Raw genomic sequence first — 22133 nt, forward strand, 5'->3', positions numbered from 1 at the left:
TACAACCTCTAACTCTCCCTTTTTCACAGAATCACAGAATCAGCTGGGTTGGAAAGGACCTCTGAGATCATCAAGTCCAACCTTTGACCCACTACCCCCATGGTTACCAGACCATGGCACTGAGTGCCACACCAGTCTCTTCTTAAAAACCTCCAGGGATGGAGAATCTACCACCTCTCTGGGCAGCCCATTCCAATGTCTGATCACCCTCTCTGTAAAGAATTTTTTCCTAATATCCAACCTAAACCTCCCCTGGCAGAGCTTAAGTCCATGCCCTCTTGTCTTACCGATGGCTGCCCAGGAGAAGAGACTGACCCCCGCCTTGCTACACCCTCCTTTCAGGGAGTTGTAGAGAGTGATGAGGTCTCCCCTGAACCTCCTCTTTTCTATACTGAACATCCCCAGCTCCCTCAGCCCTTCCTCACAGGACTTGTGCTGGATCCCTTCACAGCCTCCTTGCTCTTCTCTGGACCTGCTCCAACACCTCAATCTCCTTCCTGAACTCAGGGGCCCAGAACTGGACACAGGATTCGAGGTGAGGCCTCACCAGCGCTGAGTACAGGGGCAGAATCCCTTCCCTGGACCTGCTGGCCACACTGTTCCTGATACAGGCCAGGATGCCATTGGCCTTCTTAGCCACCTGGGCACACTGCTGGCTCATGTTCAGCTTCCTGTCAATCCAGACTCCCAGGTTCCTTTCTGCCTGGCTGCTCTCAGCCACTCTGTGCCCAGCCTGGAGCTCCCCATGGGGTTGTTGTGGCCAAAGTGCAGGACCCGGCACTTGGCCGTGTTGAACCTCATCCCGTTGGAATCAGCCCAACTCTCCAGTCTGTCCAGGTCCCTCTGCAGAGCCCTCCTGCCTTCCAGCTGATCCCCCATCTTAGAGTCATCTGCAAATTTGCTGATGATGAACTCAATCCCCTCATCTAAATCACCAGTGAAGATATTAAACAGAACTGGCCCCAGCACTGATCCCTCGGGGACACCACTGGTGAGCGGCACCAATTGGATCAGCACCGTTCAGCAACACTCTCTGGGAGCCTCCAGCAGTTCCTAACCCAGCACAGAGTGCTCCTGTCTGAGCCCTGGGCTGACAGCTTTTCCAGAAGAATGCTGTGGGAGATGGTGTCAAAGGCCTTGCTGAAGTCCAGGCCAACTCCATCCACAGCCTTCCTCTCATCCACCACGTGGGTCACCTGAGCATAAAAGGAGATCAGGTTGGTCAGACAGGACCTGCCCTTTCTAACCCCGTGCTGGCTGGGTCTGATCCCCTGTCCATCCTGTAGGAGCTGTGTGATTGCTCCCAGGATGATGTGCTCCATAACCCTGCCAAGTACTGAGGTCAGGCTAACAGGCCTAGAGTTTCCTGGGTCCTCCTTTCATTGCTTTTTGTGGATTGGAGTAACATTCACCACTCCTCCCCAGTGAGCCAGGACTGTCAGTAAATGTTGGAAAGCAGCTTGGGGAGCTCTTCCCCAGCTCCCTCATCACCCCGGGGTGATGAATGAGTGGTGTGAGGATCCAAGTGGCTCATCAAGCCGCTAACTGTTCCCTCCAGGGTTACAGGAGGGCTACTCAGCTTCTTATTTCTCTCTACAAGCCCCAGAAGCCAGCTGTCCTCAGAACAACCTGTCTTACTGTTGAAAACTGAGGTAAAGAAGGTGTTAAATACCTCATCCTTTTCCTCATCTTTGGTAACTATGTTTCCCCCCATGTCCAACAAAGAATGGAGGTTTTCGTTGCTCCTCCTTTTGTCACTGATGTATCTGTAGAAGGACTTTTTGTTATTCTTAATAGAAGTGGCAAGATTAAGTTCAAATTGTGCCTTCCTCTCTAATTTTCTTTCTACATGACCTAACTATATTCCTAAGCTCTTCCTGAGTAGCCAGCCCTTTTTCCCATAGTTTGTAAGATCTCTTTTTTACCCTAATTCCCTTCAATATCTCCCTGTTCAGCCAGATCAGTTGTCTTCCCCTCTGGCTTTCCCTTCAGTACACAGGGGCAGCTGCTCCTGTGCATTCAAGAGTTGTTTCTTGAAGTACACCCATCCCTCCTGGCCCCCTTTGTTTTCAAGGGCTGTTTCCCAGGGTACACTCTGAATCAGTCTTCTGAATAGGCTGAAATCTGCCCTCTGGAAGTCCAGCGTACAGGTTTTATTGATGGCCCTCCTTGCATCCCTGAGTATGGAAAACTCTATTATTTCATGGTCACTGTGCCCCAGACGTCCACCGACCACCACATCTTCCACCAGCCCCTCTCTGTTTATGAACAGAAGGTATAGCAGAGCCCCATCCCTGGTGGGCTCATTTACCAGCTGAAGCAGGAAATTATTCTCTATATGCTTTAGGAATCTCCTAGACTGCCTCTTCTCTGCTGTGTGGAGTTCCCAGCAGACATCCGGCAGGTTTAAGTCACCCATGAGAACAAGGGCTGGTGATTTTGAGACATCTGCCAGCTGCTTGCAGAATAATTCATCACCAGGATCTCAGCCTTGTTGGCCTTCCCCCTGATTTTGATCCACAGGCACTCAACCTTATTGTTACTGACCTCAAGTTCTACAGAGTCAAGAGACTCTCTAACATATAGAGCTACCTCTCCACCTCTCCTACCTTGTCTGTCCCTTCTGAAGAGTTTGTAGCCATCTGTGGCAGCACTCCAGTCATGAGAGTCATCCCACTACCTTTCTGTGATGGTGACTACATCACAGCTTTCCTGCTGCACCATGGCTTCCAGCTCCTCTTGTTTGTTACCCATACTGCATGCATTGGTGTACATGCACTTCAGCTGGGCTGCTGATTTCACTCTTAACTTGGGCTGTCCACCCTTAGGATCATCTCTGGAAAGCCCGGTTTCAATTCCTTCCCCCTTCAAACCTAGTTTAAAGCCCTCCTGGTCAGCCTGCCAACTTGCGGGCTACAGTCCTTTTGCCCCTGCTAGACAGATGAAGCCCATCTGAACTGAGGACACTGCGTACCATGGAATTTGCCCCATGGTCAAAAAACCCAAAATTCTGCTGGTGGCAGCAATCCTTTAGACACCTATTGGTAAGATGTGTTTTCCTAGACCTCTCCTCATTCATCTCTGCTACTGCAGGAACTGAGGCAAACACCACCCGCACTCCTGTCCCATTGACTAATCAGCCCAGCACCTTGAAATCCTTTTTAATCCTTTTTAATTGCCCTGGTATTTCTTCCATTAATGCCACCTGGACTACCAACAACAGTGCATAATGATCCAAGGGCCGAATAATCTCAGGGAGTCTCCTACTGATATTCCTCATCTGGGCCCTGGGAAGGCATCAGACCTCACTGTGGGATGGGTCCGGTCAGCATGCAGGGCCTTCAGTTCCTCTCAGAAGGGAGTCACCAACTATACCTACCCTTCTTTTTTTCTTCATAGCTGTGGTTGTAATCTGTCTGGCAGATGGGGTGCAACCAGGAGACCCTCCAGACAGATCTTCCTCTTGATTGTCCTCTACCTGATTCTCTAGGTCCAGGGGCCCACACCCGTTCTTCAAGGGCACCCAGGGTGATGATGGAAGTCAGGAGGGGATTCTTTTACCTCTCTGGTCAGGATCCTGTTTCCATTCCTCCCCATCTACTTGGTTTGCTCCATCTGCCTAATGGCAGGAGGTGCAGGGCTTCACCATCTCCTGCTGAACTTTTTTTGGGGGTGACTCCACCAGTCCATTTCCCTAATGCTTCTCAGCCTCTGCACCTGTTCCTTGAGCTCTGTCACCAGGCAGATGTACCACCAGAAGATGTACCATCCCATGCCACCAGCCCAGCAAAGTACCAGTGGTCACAGCTACAGTGGCATGGTGCCAGGTTACAGTCTGACCTTCGAAGCAAGGCCATTGCCCACAGAACCTAAGTAATCCTCCAGCAATGATTTACATTTTTATAGAAAGAGGATGTGAAGGGGAAAGATGATGAGAGGGGAAGACAGACGTGGAGGTTAAAGGAAGAATGCAAGATTATGATATTTCCCTAGTATATTCTCCAACTTTTGGCTGTCTAAAGTGTAGAGCCTTAATGAGCCAGAAGCTGTGTATCTTACTGTTTACACGTTCTCAATGGATCTTTCTTTCATGAATGTTCTAATCACTTTTTAACTTGTTCATGGATTTCTAATAAAATTCTAACAATGACCTCCTGTCAGACAATAGCATGGTCAAGCTGGATAAGACACTAAGAGCCTATAACAGCAGAACTGGTACATCTGTTAGATAATTTACTTGTATCAAACACAGGAGGAAGCTTGATTATGGAGTGGATTTCTTCACTGCTGGTGCCGTCAGGCCTCCTTTTCCAATCTGGCTCTCCATTTTGATTAAAATAAAGTTGAGGATGCCCATTCCTTGCCAAACATGGCTGGGGAAGGTACAGAGAGTCACCATGCTCATATAGGCCTCCTTTACTTAGGAAACCAGCCTAAACACCAAAAGCACCAAATTAAACATGGAAATGAGAGATTTATATTCAGTCAGTCATTGGACTTCGCAAAAAGTTTGTCAAACAGTGACCAGTTAGGGTGAACAAATACAGTAACCTATCTGTAAAGTCTAAGCTGATGGAGTCAGCTATCCAGGAGGGGGTTTAAACCCTTGCTGACCATCTTGGATTGCCACTCTGGACCTGATGCTGCCTTCAGGGGCTTCTGGAGGTCAAGGCCAAGACCTTCCCTTCTTCACGCACTTCCTTACTGCATTGATTACACTTAATTTCCATTTTTCTCACCTTTTCTGAGCCCTGGGCACTTGTCCAGGCATCTTCTGAACATCTCCAAGACTGAAGATTTCCCACCTTTTCTGAGCACTGTGTCCACAGTGAAGCACCCTTAGGTTCAATTGAAATTTCCTTTGTGACAGCTTAAGGCCATTGCTTCTCACTGTTTCACTGTGGACCTCTGAAGTGATTCTGGCTCAGTTCTTCCTTACCCCACATTAAGCCACATGCTCTGCTGGGTTAATTTGTTTTGATGAATTTTGTGAGGTTTCTGTCAAACCATTCCTTTATTCTTTTTATTCCTTCTCTAGTCTACTCTCTGCACCCTCTCCATCTCCAGCTGCACCGCTCCATGTGCAGTTAAACTGCTTTTCCAAGACTATTTCTTCTTCCTTCTTTGGATCTCTGCCATTTTGGGGTGGAAGATCGCAGGAAAAAGCACATTATATAAAGTGAAACCCATGCCCACCAAGACCTGTTCCCAGGGGTTTAGCACAATTTGCCCCTGACGCCTTGCTGCTGACACTTAGAACCTCTGACTGGCAGCTGACACTCATCCATCACCCCTCTATGGCACAGTGCCTCTCGGCCCAGTTGCTCTGTACTGGGCTTGCAAGCAAAGACAGGAAAAGCAAAGGTGAAGGCTGGAGAAAAAATATGGGGCCGGGGGGGGGAGGGGGGATGGGGAACCACAAGCCAAGGCAAACAAGAGGGCAGCGGTGGGGAAGCAGGGGCACTGAGTGAACATCATCTGCTAATCAGAGGTTAGAAGTGCTGGCAGCAAGGTGGTGGCAGGAAACTGTCCCTGCCCATTCCCAGCAGATGAGCCCATGCCACAGCCATGCCGTAAGCCTCATGGTCAGAGCTGCACCTATGTCAGTGTAGTCCTGTGCACCAGCACAGGATGAGAGACCATGGGCTAAGAAGCAGCTCAGCAGGATCCTGAGGGGATTCTGGCACACCAACCTGTGATGCACCCTTGTAGCTGTGTGAGCTAAGAGCACAAATGACAGCAGGTGGAGAGGAGTGATTATTTCTCTCTGTATGGCACAGATAAAGTTATATGTGGTACGGTTTACATTCCAGGCTTCCCAACATGAGAGGTGTGAACAAACTGAAAAGAGCCCAGTGGAGGACCACTTGGTAGGGGACTGGATACTAAGGAATCTGGAATACAAAGGTTTGTGTAGCCTGGAAAAGAGAAGGGCAAGGGAGGGGGAGGTTTGTAGCCCCATCTCCCAGGCAAGTAAGGTCTATACGGGCACGTTGGCTGGTCAGTCCCTCCCAGTCAGATTTGACAAGGAATGGGATCTAATAGGTCTTACTGTCTAATGGGTGGCTATAAAGAGGATGGAGTCAGGCACTTCTCAGGACAAGAGATGATGGGCATAACTTGCAACAGAGGCAATGCAGAGTGTAATTTGGGCAAAAAAATACTTCACCCAAACCATGATTCAGCAGCACTGGTTCAGGTGCCCAGGGAGGCTGGGAGCTCTCCACCCATGAAAGTGTACAGCGATTGCCCAGGCAATGCCCTGAGCAACATGGTCCAGTTTTGGAGTCCTGCTTGTCAGGAGGGGGTTGGATGAGTCCTCCAGAGGGCCCTTTTCATATAAACCTGTATTGTCTGTGCTTGCCCCTCCAGCTAAGTTCGTGCAGTACTGCCCACCTGAACAACACAGCAGGAAAATGGTAACACAAACAAGGGGAAGAGGATCACATCCTTTGCACCTGAAGCTTTTGCTGAGAACTTTGGGCGCACTCATGGGCACCTGCATGGGGGATACACCTAGAAGGTCCCCCAGCTGAAGAGTTATGAGGAGATTGTGTGGGGGGGCAGAGCCACCGAGTGACCACAGAGAACTGGGTGCCACAGTGACAAGGCACGGGACAGCTACCTGCTGGGGGAAGCGTGTCCCTTTGGGCCACAAGAGCCCAGCACCGACAGCCCGTTTCCTGGGAGCCACTTGGGTTGTCCAGACCTGGCAGCACCGTGGAGGTTCTGTAGCGTGCCTTGTCCTCACCCAGCAGCACAGCACCCCAAGCCGAGGCGAAGACCCAGACCCACGTCCCCTCCCCGGTTGCGACCCAGCTCCATTCCCCGGTTGCGACCCAAGCCCTGCCCCGCTGGCACAACCACTACACCCGCCCCCGCACGCCCGGTGCCCGCGAATAACCCCCGTCCCGTCCCGCCCCTCCCCGCCCCGCCCCGCCTCTCGCCGCTCGCTGCCCGGCGCTCTCCTGTCTCGCCGCAGCCAATGGGGAGGGAGGCGGCCTCCGCCTCTCCCGCTTGTCCCCGCCCGCCGCCGCCGGGACCTCTCCCCGCCCCCTCGGAAGCGCTTTCGCCAATTGCCGTCTGGCGGGGACGGCCCCGCGGCACCGCCCACTCGCGGGGTAACCTTTGCCTCAGTAAGCGCAGGCCCCGCCCCACTGCCACTCGCTGTCCAATCGGAGGCGCCGCGGAGGCGCGGCCGGCCCGGCGCAGCCAATGGGCGTGGAGGGGGCTGCGAGCGGTGCGGGGGCCGCGGTGGTTGGTGCCGCTGCCGGGTTCGGGGAACGAAGGACCGGCCGGCTCGGCGGCCGGCGGAGAAGATGGCGGTGGCGGGGTCCGGCTGGGGCCTGGCCCAGGCGGCCGAGGCCCTGGGCTCGTCGGAGCAGGCGCTGCGCCTCATCGTCTCCATCCTGATGGGTAAGGGAGGGCAGAAGGCGCGGCGGTCGGGAGTGACGGGCGAGCCCCGGGCAGGGCGTCCCTCCCGCCGTGGGGCCGGCCGACCCCTCCGCTCCGCTCCGCCACCGTGCCGTGCCCTGCCGGGCAGCGCTGCGCTGCGCGGAGGCCGAGGCCGGGGCAGCTCCTTGCCGGCGCGGAGTCGCACCTGTGTCAGCGCCGCCGTGCCAGGCCACGTGTGCGCGGGGAGCCGCCGGGCGAGCCCACCCGCCAGCACCGGCCCGGCGGAGAGCGGTCTGCGCCCGGCTGCTCCTGCGGCGCGATCGGGACGTGTCTGGCAGCAAGCTAAAGGGGCGATCCCGCACCGGCGGAGAGGGGGAGCCCGCTGTGAGGCGGGGCGGGAGAGCCGACGGGTGTGCCGGCGGGAAGTCTGGGTGCCCGTCAGAGGGTTGCGGGCACCCCACGTCGGGGGCCGGGGGCAGAGCCTGTCTCTGGGGACACGCGGAGCCGACCGCGGTGGTGCCGGTAGCGGGAGTGCAAGGAAGCGAGTCTGGTTCGGGTCCGTGCCGTGGGCGACGTTTTGGGCGCAAGAACTTTGTTTGCAGTTGTCCCGCTGTGTTGGCGTGCGTGCCGGGTCCTGCGTGTGCATGGCGTTCCCCACGAGCGTGTGCCCGGAGGGGTGCGCGCCGAGGAGTCCCCGCAGCCCCTCTGAGATGCCGCCCCATCCGAGCGCAGAGAGAGAGAGAGATCTCTGCCCAGAGACATTGCGAGTGTCCGCAGCAATCACGGAGCTATGCGAGCGTGGCGTGTCGTCACGGGGACTGCCAGGTAGGGTGAGCGAAGCCTAAGAGCTAAGTGGCTGGAAGACCTGGGATGTTGTGCTGGCACTCCACCTGCAATGCGAAGTGTGTTGCAAAACACACGCTGCTTGTGCTTATCTAAACGTGAGCTAACTTAGTCACATGTAAAATGGCCAAAGGCAGGGCTGGAGTCACAATGTGGGCTAAGCATTGAGGGGGAGATTGTGGCTCCCAAAACATGAATTCATTAGTATAGACAGCATTAATTCATGCTGTCTGGATGTATCTCTGCAGATGCCCAGTGAAACTTGGGGCTTTGAAAGCTTTTGGTGGTGTAGTCACCTAGCAGATAGGAACTGCAAGCTTTTATCTGAACCTAAAAATATATGGGAAGGGGTACAGCTGCTACTGTGTAATCTGTCAAAGTTCCTTTGGCTAACTAGATGTGTAACTTTAAAAAGGGGCACAAGAAAAGTTGTGTCACTTCATAACTGTGGTCTCGACCACAGTTGGTCTTGCTTGATTTGCCGTGCAATGTGAAAGATCAAACAAAACATTCTTTATGTCAAGGGTAGGTAACAGGGGGTTGAACTGGCTATAATTTTGAACTTAACTTAGAAGTTACACCAGACTTCTTCTCCAAAGGGAGAAGTAATAGAAAACGTATACAGGACATGCACATAAATCAGTGTGAACTAATCTGCCAGGTCCCTCAGCTGAACAGAAAAAGTCTTGCTGGCCTTTCTCCCACGTCTGTCTCTTGTACTTTAATTGTGATCTGATTAAATCTACTTGCCTGGCAGAAACCTAAACCAGAAAAAGCAGATAGTTTGCTACTGGGCTAGTTTACTGAACCAGTCAAGAGACTAGTCTAACAAGTATGGATACAAAAAAGGTGTTAGCAAGCATGTGTGGAGGCAGATGCATACAGTAGGATGGTGTTTTTACAGAATGCCCCTTGAACATGTTCTCTTGAGTTCCTCGTTGTAGCAGTAAGCTAGAACGTGGCATTGGAAGGCTGTTTACTGCGTGGTGCCCTATGTGTGAGCAAACCCACATTGCTTTGAAATAAACAGCAGAGAATTATCATAATGGTAAGAATAGATGCCCGCTGCAGTCAGTGCATTCATAAAGTCCCCACGCTAAGCCACTGAGGTGGAACAGTGTCCCCTCCTGATGTAGGCCACTGTCTTCTTTGCATAAAGTCTTAATGGATCCTTATAATTTCTGTTAAAAGTCTGGGATTAGAGACCGGGAACCCGCTCACATCTCTTTGCCTTGCATACCTGAAATGTGTACCCTCCCAGGAGGCTAGAGCTGCACATTTCCTTGTCCTTTTCCCCTTGCTCAGTATCTCTTAATTACATACAATTGAAGGCATAACTTCAGACAGAAGGCTTAGAGGCATGCAAAACAGCCTTGTCTACAGTTTGATACTCTCACAGGTCGTGTAGATTGAACCACTCAGGCAGGAAGGATTGACTCCAGCTTTCCTGCTTAATGCATGAGTAGTAAAGTGTTATACCATTATATTAAAAGGAAGGGCCAAGCACCACTCCAGAGCAATGCGGGAGTGAGAAGAGTTCCTTAACTTGGCACTAGCAAAGAAGTGTTCATTTAATTGCAGCTTAGCTTACAATCCTTTTAGTGTGACTGAAGGCTTTAAACCTGCTGGTAATGCAACTGGCACTGCTGACCACTTTGTACAGTGGCGTGGGGTATAAATGAAAGGTGTTTCTAAAAGCTGGGCCTGTCATTAGGACAGGCAAGATATGGCTTTTCCCACAGTTCCTCCATTTCAGGTGTTTGCATAGACTCAGGAAGAGAATTATTTTGTGGCTACAGCTAATACTGCTGAATTACTTCAAAGCAAGACCATGAGGATGAGACACGGTTCATAAGATGGATTTAAAAGTTGTTGCTTATTTCCTCTTCTGTAATGCAGTTCATCCTCTGTATTGTGCAGTTCTACTGTGACAACTGTTTCTAGGGTTTCACTGTTTAGTAGATCATTAGAAACTGGTAAAAAATAGCCTTCTTAAAAAGAGGAAGAATTGGAAAGAACTTTGAAACTTCTTATGTTAAATTCCAGAGAAGGCTGAATTATTGTTGAAAAAATAGGACTCTCTTGATTCAGACTAAGACTGCACACTTAGTCATGATCTGATATAACCAAATGAGGTCATGTAAATCTATTATCATTCTGTGAGTAGTGAAAAAATTTAAATACAGGGTAGAAGGAGAAAGGAGGAAGAGCAACCAAGAGCAAAAATGAAAGTAGTCCTAAAAGGCGCCAAGTTTTCTTAGTGAAGATTGTAACAGCACATTGCTGAGCAAATCCTGGGCATTTTAGTCACAGCTTTACATTTAAATCAGAGACGCCTCCATTACATCCTGCAATTTTGAAGGAAATAATACAACTAGAATAGATTCCATTACCCAGAAGATTAAAGACTTCCTGTATGTGAAAATTTGCATAAATAACCTTCGAAGATTTTAGGCTTCAATTTGGCAATATTATCAAAAGCAGTAATACTTGAAGGATAGTTCTGGATCCTGCCATTTAAAAAGCTGTTGTATGTCTAGTACACTCATGTCTATCAATCATACTAAAATGACTTCTGGGGTGTATCCTCTGCTCTGCATTCTTCAGGAGGTCCAGGCCTAGTGTTCCCCCAGGAGAAACTGCCTTTAGGTCAGCATGGAAGACATCAGTGGTCTCAGCTCCATACCTGCAGAGTTACTTTCTGGTTGCTGGAGTGAGTGGCCACACTATGAGACAGTGGCTTGCAAGCTACCTGGCATGCTCTGCTGCCTGGTGTGGAGAGGGGCCAGCGTAGTCTGTAGAGCTCTGTGCCAGAACTGACCCTGCTGATCTGCTGACACCTGCCAGGAAAAGCACTGGGAAAGTGTTCTCTCATCTATAGACATGGCAGTGACCTGCAGAAATTAACATGTTCTGACTGAATAGATGCCAGAAACCGGCTGCTTTGCTTGCGAATGGTCTTATCTCCTCCTCTTCTATCTTTTAACATTTTTTTACGTCCTCTGCTTATTCCTGCTCTCTGAATCTTGGAAGATTTTTCGACTCAGTGAAATTCTCCCTGTGGTCACCCAAATCATGTCCCCATCTGGTCAGCCAAGCAAGAACCTTGCTGAAGGGGAGGAAAACAACTGGTTTCAATGGTAAGAAGTGAGAGAAGAAGTTGTAAGAGGCAGCACCATTCTGTCACAGGTGCTAAAATCAGCCCTGTCACAGAACACTCAAATGCTGCCTTTTTTAAACTCTTAGCTTTAAATACATCTTATTCCTTAAAAAAAAAAAAATAAAAATCAAAAATCTGTATAATGCTACACACTGCTTGCATCTACATTAGCAAGTAAAATGGTACAGGAGTAGACCTGTAGAGCAGACTAGGTTTTTTTGCAGTACCTGATGGGCTTGGGGCATTTACTTTGAATTTGCTTCAGTCTGGTCTTACAGACAGAGCACCCATTGGAATGTGTTTTCAGATCACTTCAGGTTTGTCTGATAGAGTCCTGTACACATGATTTGAGAAAGTTCTGCTATGCAAAATATAGCACCTTAAATGGATTTCAAAAGTACACTCTGGGCTGAATTAAAATACTCATGTGTACACCCAGTGTTAAACAAGGTGTGGGACTTTTGCAGTATTATAGGCAGAAAAAGCAAATATCTTTGAAATGAAGATACTAAGTAAGGCTTAGATATTTACATGTCTTTTTCCTGTTGTCCTCTTCCTTTAGTTTTAGCAGTCTTACAAGAAAGTTGAAACAGTTGATCTGCTAGATGTTGACAAAGGTAGATGGAGTTAACTGATCAGCAAAAGGGAGAAGAATAAAAATAGTCTGATCTGCTCTCCTGAAGATGAAACGAAGCTAACACATATAAAGGGGGAAATGAAGGGAGCAGAGATGAAAAGAATGTTTCTTTTGTTGTTATTTGGTGGTGTTATTTGCAGCTTTATCTCTAAGAAAAAAAAACCCAGTATCTTAATCACCCATTCCAGAATATGGAAGATGTGACAACTCTGGTTTTGCTTGGAATTATAACTATCCTCCTGCCTAATCCAGCCTCTTGCTCATTTACTTTTTTTGCTCAGTTAGATTCTTGTCTCTGTGGACAACCTGGGCATTGTGCAGCTGCCTGTTACTCTCTCAAATGGCTGTTGGGAAAAAGTTGACCTTGTCATTTCCTTTAAGTGCTGGAGTTCTGTTAAGGACATATTATCCTCTTGTTCCCATGAAGTTAAAAAAGAAAAGGAGTTTAGCAGCAGCATGTCCCGGCCAATTTGTCCCTTTTGTATCAATTGCTAATTCCCTGCTAGAGAAAGTCTTATCTAGAGGCAAAAATCAACTTAGCATGCAGACTACTTTTTAATTCCATGGTGCACAGAGAGGAGAATTACGTTGGATCAGTGGGTCACCTTCTGTTTTTCCCTGGTGTGTTACAGCTGGTTTCCTGCCTCGGGGGAGCTGTGAAAGAGGAGTTTGGCAGGCAGGGCACTGCTGTACAGACTCCCTCAGCAGCAAGGATCTGAGACTACCACTCCTGTTGCTTCTGAATGGGGAAAGCAAAGCAGCAGAGCATCCTGCAGCACTGACATACCCAAATGTGACAGCAAGCCTGCCAAGTGGCAACAGTGTCCTGAAAAATTCTCCTGCTTTTGCTGTGCTGATTCAGGCTGCTTCAAGAACCCTGTAGTGGGGCAGGAGTGCTGCTGTTATTGGTAGGAATAGCTCATTGTTTAACAGAGAGTATATGAGTGCTCAGAAATGCACAGGCCGCAGCAGAATGGGCACTGCTGCTCAGTATCCACTGTCACTGGGGAGGTGTTGAAGTTTGTATCTGCAGTGTGGAACTCCCCCAGTTGTAAACCTGAGAAAATTATCTCATGTGCAGCAAAACTAACTAAATTGCAGTCCAGAGTACTGCAAGTTGCTCTGGATATCAGAAGAATTTAGGCCAACAACATGATTTTTTAGCTGCAGCAGCAGCCGTGCAGTACAAGATAGGGATTTAAATTCGTGGCTTTCTAAAAACATAGACTTTGCACATACCAGTGACTCTATGTGCAAGGGCTCACAATTCTTTATCCTTCAGCATTACCCTAACCATGGGGTTCTACACATTCTGTGTAGAGCTAAAAAAGGAGTATGTGCAACAGGTAAGACAGGTTTTTTTAAAGAGTGGAAACACTATTTTGGGGTAGTAGAAAATATATAAAATGTCTGGCTTTTAGAAATTTGAGGTACATTATAGTATCTAGTCATAACTTAATTCTCTCTACAGCAATGGCTGGAGCAAAAAAAAATTTTTTTTTTTTTTTTCTGATGCTATGGAATGTTTGTAAGATTGTACTGATTTTTGAGAATGGGAGGCCCTTACAAATGCGGTTTTAAAACCATAAATGGCAACAAACAGCAATAGATGGTGCTTTGCTTATATTTCTGATCAGAGCTTCTTCAAAAGGGGGAAACATTTTTCTGTGGTAAACCTCAGTATTTTAACTTTTTATCAAAGCTGATGTTTACATTTTATAATTTTTTCACCAGTTCTCATTTCACAAAGCCAGTTGTTACTATGTTTATCAAACTTCAGCATGAAAATTGACGGGTGAAAAAAAGAATCTCCTTCTGTATGTTTCTGCATATAAGGCTGTTAGACAATATTACTTCTTGCATGTTTGTTTTTTGGTTTTTTTTTTCCAATCATGTTAATTGCTCTAATTCTTGGAGTTATCCCTACAGAGCCTGTGTGATTAACTTTCTTTACTGATTCTGTCCTTGCCCCTCAGCTGGCATTCAAGGACAGCAGAGGCAGGTAACTCTGATTCTGGTGTCAGAGCAGGAAGGGAAAACGGGCATTTTGGGTATGGCATTTTGTGGGGTAATTTGGAGCCGTGGTTGCAGAAGGGAAGATGAAGCTGGATGAGCATGCAGGAGTGAGGTTGCCAGGCTCTGCAGGCAAAGGGCCATGGTATGTGGGGCTGGCTGGTCACTCGGGCCAAGAAAGCATCCTGTGGCGTGGAAACCAGAACTGGACACAAAAGGAGGAAGGAAAAGGAACAAGGAGGCAGGGAAAACCAAAAGAGGGGTGGCAACAGGCTGAGGAAATTGGGAGCAGCAGCTTGGTTTCAGGAAGAAGCAGGTACACAGCTGGGCTCAGTAAAGTGTGGTGCTGTCTGGGACCTAGAAGGGAGCTCAGAAATCCCTAATACCCAAGGGATTTGGCAGGGAGAGGGAGGACCTTGAAATGGCTCCACCTCAGGCTGTTAGCACTGGCAGTCTGCAATATGTGTATTTTACATAAGGAGACAGAGTTTCCTCTCACAGTAATGGCCTTGCTTATTGGAACCTGCCATCCGTCAGACACTTCTTGGCAAAATGTGCATTTCATCACCTTTTATTACAGCTCCATATAAAAATTTAAGTACCTACTGCTGCTATTACTCCATTAGTGCAAGTCTCAGAGATCTATCCACTGCTGCAGATTTCAGCTAGGCAGTATGGATGCCAGTATGATGGTATGTGATGAAATTTTTTGTTCTTCTAGAAGATGGTTTTGTTTTCTTTTGTTTTTAATCAGGATAAAAAAACAAAAGCTTACAAAGTAGAGCAGTAAGTAGCAGAATGGAGGAATTAGAGTTGCTTCTGCTGTTCCAGTTCAGCTCACTGTGTACACGCCTTTAGAAAGAATAATAGTGTAGATTTCACGTGCTGCTGAGATGGACAATGCTTCCTGTGTCAATATGTATTAGAACATTCCTTTTATTTGTTTGTTTGCTTATTGTGTGTTATGTGGCAATGTTTATTGCATGCTACATGAACCTCACCAAGAAAACAGAATTTAATTTTACTCATGGGTTTCCGTATGTCAGTTCTCACCAAGCTACACAAATTTGTGTGCTTCACAAATGTTTGCTTCTCACTTCATAGAGCCACAGATGAATAATCTGGAGGCATTCCTAAATTAGACTGGGAGCTGACATGCAGAAAATGCTAGCGAAAAACTCTCCTTCCACTTATCTTAGCTGCTCCATCTGAAATACTTTTGACTTTGATTTTTTTTCAAAAAACTACGTGGGTAATATCAGTGGATTTTAGTTACAGCTTTGTGTGCCCAGTAGTTCACAAATGAGATGCAAATCTGAAGTTGGAGAGGTGGAAAAGAGAACATGCTACTGAAGGTCATTTGAGGAATTCTGGGACTAAAGCTGGTCAGCATTGTGTGAGAACTCGTCAAGGTGGGAGCAGGGTTTGAATTTTTTAAGACAGTGTAATGGTATTGACCATAAAATTCCCAAATTCCCCCCCACTTTTGTTTTGTTTTGGTTTTTGGTGGGGTTTTTCGGGTTTTGGGTTTTTTTTGTTTTTTAAGACCAGCTTCTCTCCACATTCACTGTGTTTGTCACAGAATTTGGAAATGAATCAGAGACTAAAATCTGATTCATGAATTTCTGCATTATGTGTCTCATGTACTGAATGAGGCCAGTAATTGTAATCTTGGAATTCCTTTGCACTTCAGAGTCAACTTTGATATGTTCCTGTTGAAGTATTTTCTTCTGTATAATATACATAGTCATTCATCTGGCATCTATCTCCCCAGGTGGAAATACAGCATCAGGAATGTATGCTGTGACCTGTGTTGATATATCTGTGTACAGTACGTGTTTCTAATAACATACTGAAAAAAGCTAGTCTGGACCACTACAGATGCCTGTCTACACTAATTTACAACTCTTTTTTTTCTTTTTTTTTTCCCTCAGGATATCCTTTTGCCTTGTTCCAGCGCTATTTCCTCTTCCAGAAGGAGACCTACCTCATTCATCTCTACAATGTGTTCACGGGACTCTCAATTGCTTACTTCAATTTTGGTAAGATGAGTTTGGGCAGAAAGAGCTGCCCTATCCCAGGGTGTGCTATGATTTTGGAGGACCACTGATGTCGTTTCTACTCCATCTCTCTCTCTCTTTCCTGTCCCACAGGGATGCAGTTCTTTCATTCCCTGGTGTGTGTCCTAATCCAGTTCCTCATACTGAGACTAATGGGTCGCACAATCACTGCAGTCTTCACCACGTTCCTCTTTCAGATGGTAAAAATCTTTCTTACTGCATCAGTTTGTAGAAAAGAGCCGTCTGTCCGCTTTTGTGCTTCCCAGTAGCAACTGTGGGTGGAAGAGTGGACACAGATCAAAACCAGCTGAAGGAGTTAGTTTGAATAACCCAAACAATGGTTTCTTTCAGACATACCTTATGGCTGGATATTACTTCACAGCCACAGAGCATTATGACATCAAGTGGACAATGCCACACTGTGTCTTGACACTCAAGTTGATCGGTGAGTGACGTCTACTTCCTGTCTCTTGCCCTGTGCAAGACCTATCTCAGGGAAGAGAGGAGTGCTTGTTCAGCCTATCCTATGGCTTCAAATAATTGTTTCTCACCTCCAGGTCTGGCCATCGATTACTATGATGGAGGAAAAGATCCGGTGAGATACCATTTCTCCTTCATTCCTCCTCCCCTCTTCTGTGCCATTACAGTCAGCTAGAGGTCAGAACACCTAGTTCCAAGGAAGTGCATTCGTTGTTTGGTAAAAGCCATAGCTGAGAGGGGAGCATCTGTCAGTATCAGAGGACACTGGATTCTGGAGTGGAAAGAAGTAATTTGGAACGGAGACAGTAGTGATTAGAGATGGACAAAAGGTGTTTCAATCATGTCAGAATATTATTCTGCCCCCTTCCAAATTCCGTACCATCTCCTTCCCCAAATGCTGTTGCTTTAGATTCCCAATCCCAAATGCTGTCTTGTGGGTAGTGTACCTTTAGCTTGCAGACCATCACCACTGGATCTCAGTTTTCATCTTCCTTTGCCTTGTTAAGGCTAACTGTATCCTTGTGAATGGTTGCCCTTTATTATTTGTTAGGGCCCTGTTTTTAGACCAGATGAAACAGTGAGAGAAGTTGCACAGCCCAGTGTGTGGGAGAAGGCAGAATGCTTGCTGCAGTCTCTTAATCCTGCTTCAAGTATCTGAATTCCCCATCTCCTGTTTGGGGCCTGACTGAGTCTTAAGCACCCATGAAACCACCGCTGACAGGAAGAAGACAAGGTTGAGCTGAGATGTCCACAAAGTTCCAAGTATTTAAAGACAATGAATTCTTGCATTGTGAAGTAGGAATTGTAGGACAATAAGGTCTCAGGAGAGTACTATTTCCAGTCAGACTGGGATAGGTCAGATACAGTGCTACTACTATGGCAGCAAGGATGCATATCAATAGATCCGTTTCATGTTTTGAGCTCATTTGGGAATAGAGATCTGTGCAATGGGTCTTAGCCATTGGATTTTGTTGCTTTTTAAAGGTAGTAAACATAGACAGGGCTGGAGAGAAGAATAAACATTAAATACAAAGTGAAAAGTTCCATATACATGGAGAGCAACAACTGAGACCAATAATGAAGTAGGCTGAAAACATAGCATCCAGAGCTAGAATGAGATCCCCTAGGATGATATTAATGTCACTGCCTTTGGTGCAGGAGTTCCTGACCCCTGAGCAGCGGCAATTTGCTGTCCGTGGAGTTCCTACCTTGCTGGAGGTCTCAGGATTCTCCTATTTCTATGGTGCCTTCATGGTGGGGCCTCAGTTCTCCATGGTAGACTATCAGAAACTGGCAAGGGGTGAGATGACTGACGTTCAAGGCCAGAGACCCAATAGGTAATAAAAAGCCACCTAGCTTCTCACCTTCCTAAGACCCCAGAATGCTGAATCTTCCACATGTTCCCTGCAGCAGAGTGCCTTCTTACCTCGACACTGAAGTATTGTGATCAAAAATTATTTTTAAAACATGGCAACTTTAAAAAGCTGCTCGTAAGTCTCTGCTTGATGTCCTAGCATTGTTCCAGGGCATGAACGTCAACGACCGCTTGACATCTTTGGAACAGTCTCGGTCCCAACCTGGTCATGTTAGCATCTGAGCTTCCAAACAGAGGCATCTGCTGCAGTGGAAGATGGTGACTCCCTGTTGCTATCTCCCCTACCTCCTCTTCTCAACTTGTTTTTAAAATTATGAATTTGACAGTCTCTTTCCAAGGCTTTTCTTTGACCTTCGTATTTTTCCTTCTCAGTTTTGTGCCTGCTCTCAAGCGCCTGAGTTTGGGTCTCCTGTTTCTAGTAACCTATACCTTGTCAAGCCTCTACATCTCAGATGAATACCTCATCTCAGATGATTATATGGTATGTATGCATTTGGCAGTCCTGGGATGTGGAAGAATTTCACTTCTTTGGTGGGCTATTCATCTACAAGAGTGGAATTTTTAATTTTTCTTTTTTTTAATTTTGCCTCAGGCTAAAAATAAGCCAGCAACTAGTGATAAGCCTTTCCACAACTGATCTGGCTTTACTGCCTGTCCTATAGATTCCATTTCATGCAGAACAGAAATATGTTAAACTGAACTGAATCAAATGAAAACTTACAGAGAATTAATATTGGGCTTGGAAACCTAACGTATGTATTTTGTCACCTTTTAATGACCTTCCATTTAACCATTACATACAAAGAACTTCACTAAAGTAATTCGCAAGAGCAACTTTGAGGTTCTTAGAAAACTCTTCACAAGTAATTGCGACCTGCAGATTATCAGTGTTTCTGTGTCAGTATCACTAAATGGAGGTGTAAATTCTACAATGATTATGCTAATTTCATAGTCTTCTAAAAGTACCTATTTTGGTACATCCAAATATTACCAAAGGAAGGAGGATTATACATAAATCTGAACAATCCAGTAGCCTGGCAGTCCGGTCCATATAGCAGTCTCAACACACACATCAGATTAAAACAAAAGATGCTGATGAGTTCTCATCCACCTTATCTCATTATTCCCACTCACCCCCAGTGTTTATTTTTATTCTGTTTCCTTCTTCTCTCTGCAGGAGAAGCCCTTCTGGTTCCGTTGTGGTTACATATTGATCTGGGGAAAAATTATACTCTACAAATACGTAACCTGCTGGCTTGTTACGGTGAGTCTGGGTATCGTTCCAGAAACAAAAGACAAATGAACAAACACAGCACCTTTGCAGCTACTTAGTATGCTCTTGGACTTAGCACTAAATGGAATAATCCAAATATCTGGGGATCAGTGCAGGATAGTTTAGCTTGCTTTAAGTTAGTAAAGACTATAACTAAAAAGCAGGCAGTTTTTATTCCACTTGTTTCGACAGTGGTGCCTCTCCACTCTATAATAATAGAGTCAGAGCTTCCCCCAGCTCTGCCTTTCAAAAAAGCAAAAAAATAAAAAGAAAAAAGCATGTTTTCTTCCATCTTTCTTGTGAATCTTTTTTCTTAGGAAGGTGTCTGCATCCTTGTTGGTTTGGGGTACAATGGGAAGGACAAGAATGGAAAGCCTTTATGGAATGCCTGTGCCAACATGAAGGTCTGGCTGTATGAGACAACACCTTTGTTTACAGGGACCATCGCTTCTTTCAACACCAACACCAATGCTTGGGTGGCCCGGTGAGCAGGACAAAAATCCCTTTCTATAATGTGTTAGGAACATCAGTGACAACAGAACCAAGATCCTAGGCTAGGAGAGAGCATTAGAGGAGTATCTGCATTTTCAGTTCTTGCACACTTTCTTCCAAATTTTGCTGCTGTCCCATTTTGAAAGGTTACTGGGTTAAAGAGAGCTTTTTGTTCCATCTGAAAGAGCAGTTCCCTAATCCAGGCAAGCAGTTGATGTCAACAAGAGGGCAGAAGCTAGAATGGGACCACAGCAAGCCCTGTGGCTGCCTGGTCCAACAGCTACAGAACTGCTCTGACAGTGGTTCCTACATCACTCCTCTTGATGCTTCCTCTGCAATGACTGAGCCAGGTTTTGGCTCAACACACTTGCTGGGACACACAACTGAATTGTAAAATATGTTCATCTCTGCGTGCGTCACTAGATGAACCACTTCTTGCCACTACCTGTGATTTCTTCAAGAAAAGGTCTGAGGTACATCCTGCCCTGGTGAGGGAAGCTGTCTTGCCGTTCCTGTCACCACAGGGCGTGCAGAGTCACCCGGGCCCTGCACCTCTGACACAGAGAAGGGAGGACAGGCAATAAACTAGAAGCACTTCCAGTTTGTTTCTTTTCTGCTCTAGTTACATCTTCAAGCGCCTGAAGTTCCTGGGTAACAAACTGCTGTCACAGGCACTGGCCCTGTTCTTCCTGGCCATTTGGCACGGGCTGCACTCTGGCTACCTGGTGTGCTTTCAGATGGAGTTGCTTATAGTCATCGTTGAAAGACAGGTGCGCTTTGTCTGACTTACCAAAACGGGGTGGCCTGCATTAGCCTTTCCCTGGGAGCCTGGAAAAACTACCCCATTGAAGGCTTTACTTGGATTAAATATGAAAAACAGATCCTCGCTTTGGAATTGGTTTTCAAACATCATACAGTTCTGTTCTCAAGAGCTCAGTAGGTTGCTGGCTTCTGCACAGACAAGCCATAAATTGAGTGAAGATGACAGGAAGGAAAATGGAGAACCTGGCATATGAATAGAGGGCAACAGAAGTGCTTGGCAGCTGGAAAGGTTGGAGGACAAGCACATGAGCTGAATTCCTCTGCTAAATCTGCCAGTACTGAGAGAACAGCATTCCCTATTTAAACTTTTTTTTCCTTAATTAAAACATTGAGCAGGATGGGGTACTTAAATATTTTAGGATGTCTGCTTACTAAAATTCATTTTACACAGCTGGCTAGGTACTCTGGCCTCAAAGCCTGCGTTATATAGCCATAGGATAGCCAGCTGAGGAGAATTCTGTTTTTTCTTAAAATCAGGTCATAAACCTCATTCGGGATAGTCCTCCCCTGAGCTCTTTGGCATCCATCACTGTCTTGCGGCCCCTCTTCTACGTGTTGCAGCAGACCAACCACTGGATGTTTATGGGTTACTCTCTGGTGCCATTTTGCCTTTTTACCTGGGACAAATGGATTAAGGTATTTAGTAGCCACAAACAGGTGACCCGTGAAATCCATCCTTTTTTCCTCCATGCTTTCTCATCTGTCCTCGGCTCAAAGCTGCTTGCTGATCCTTAACCCTGCCTTTCTCTTTACAGGTGTACAGATCCGTTTATTTCCTCGGCCATGTGTTGTACTTCACTTTATTATTTGTGTTGCCTTACATTCGCAGATTAATTGTGCCACGAAAAGAAAAGCTTAAAAAAGCAGAATAACAGCCAAAAGGTAAGGCTGTACTGTGTGGAGAGAGAATACCGCACTTGGGACAAGGAGGTGAAGCGGGGTAACAATGTTACATCCCACGGTGAAAGGCAAACATAAAGCCAACTGAAACAAATCTGGCGCTTTTCTCTTTTTCAGATTGTACCACCTGTGCATTTGTAGGAGTTGATTTAACACTCCAGAAGCAAAGCATCACCTGCCAAGTTCGCTGTGCTAAAGTAAGACTTTTCTGAACCTGAGGAGGGGGAAAGAGAAAGCACAGCGTCAGAGACCCAAAAGGAGGGAAAAGGAATAAGCTTCCTTCCAGATCCTCCACGTTCTATATGTTGCCTTATCTCTCTGCCTCCCTCGGTGGACACTTGTATCTCTCTGCTGATCTCAGATGATTGTAAAACACTCACGGCAGGCACTGTATTGCATTGGAGCCACCTTCTTGATTTTTCTACGTTGGTCATCCAAGATAAAAATTGCTCCTGGTCTTTTTCAAGTCGGCTTCAGCTCCTTTCCTCTCAGGTTGCCTCAGTGGGGGAGTGCACACCCCTGTTGCACACCACTGAGCAAGGTGATTGATTCTACAGGACTGAGCAACACCAGCTGCGGGGGGGTAAGGGCACAGCTAGGAATTTCCATTCCCTGACAAATTTGGGCTGGGTCCCTGCTATAAAGGGATCGACCCTCCCTACATACAAAACATGAGAAAGTCG

General features: G+C 46.8%; 1 protein-coding gene across 1 annotated transcript; it reads left to right on the top strand.

The window, feature by feature from the left end:
* The first annotated feature begins 7200 nt into the window (after positions 1–7200).
* LPCAT3 (lysophosphatidylcholine acyltransferase 3) lies at positions 7201–21916 on the top strand. Its single transcript, XM_071763474.1, is given in 14 exon segments — positions 7201–7281; positions 7284–7416; positions 15983–16090; positions 16202–16308; positions 16460–16553; positions 16666–16703; positions 17747–17925; positions 18336–18444; positions 19141–19227; positions 19554–19720; positions 20351–20498; positions 21028–21186; positions 21306–21432; positions 21568–21916. Coding segments are annotated over 13 exon segments (1512 nt in total). The 5' UTR covers positions 7201–7215; the 3' UTR covers positions 21423–21432; positions 21568–21916.
* The last annotated feature ends 217 nt before the right edge of the window (positions 21917–22133 follow it).

The sequence above is a fragment of the Heliangelus exortis genome, chromosome 1, assembly GCF_036169615.1.
Source record: "Heliangelus exortis chromosome 1, bHelExo1.hap1, whole genome shotgun sequence".
Lineage (NCBI taxonomy): Eukaryota > Metazoa > Chordata > Aves > Apodiformes > Trochilidae > Heliangelus > Heliangelus exortis.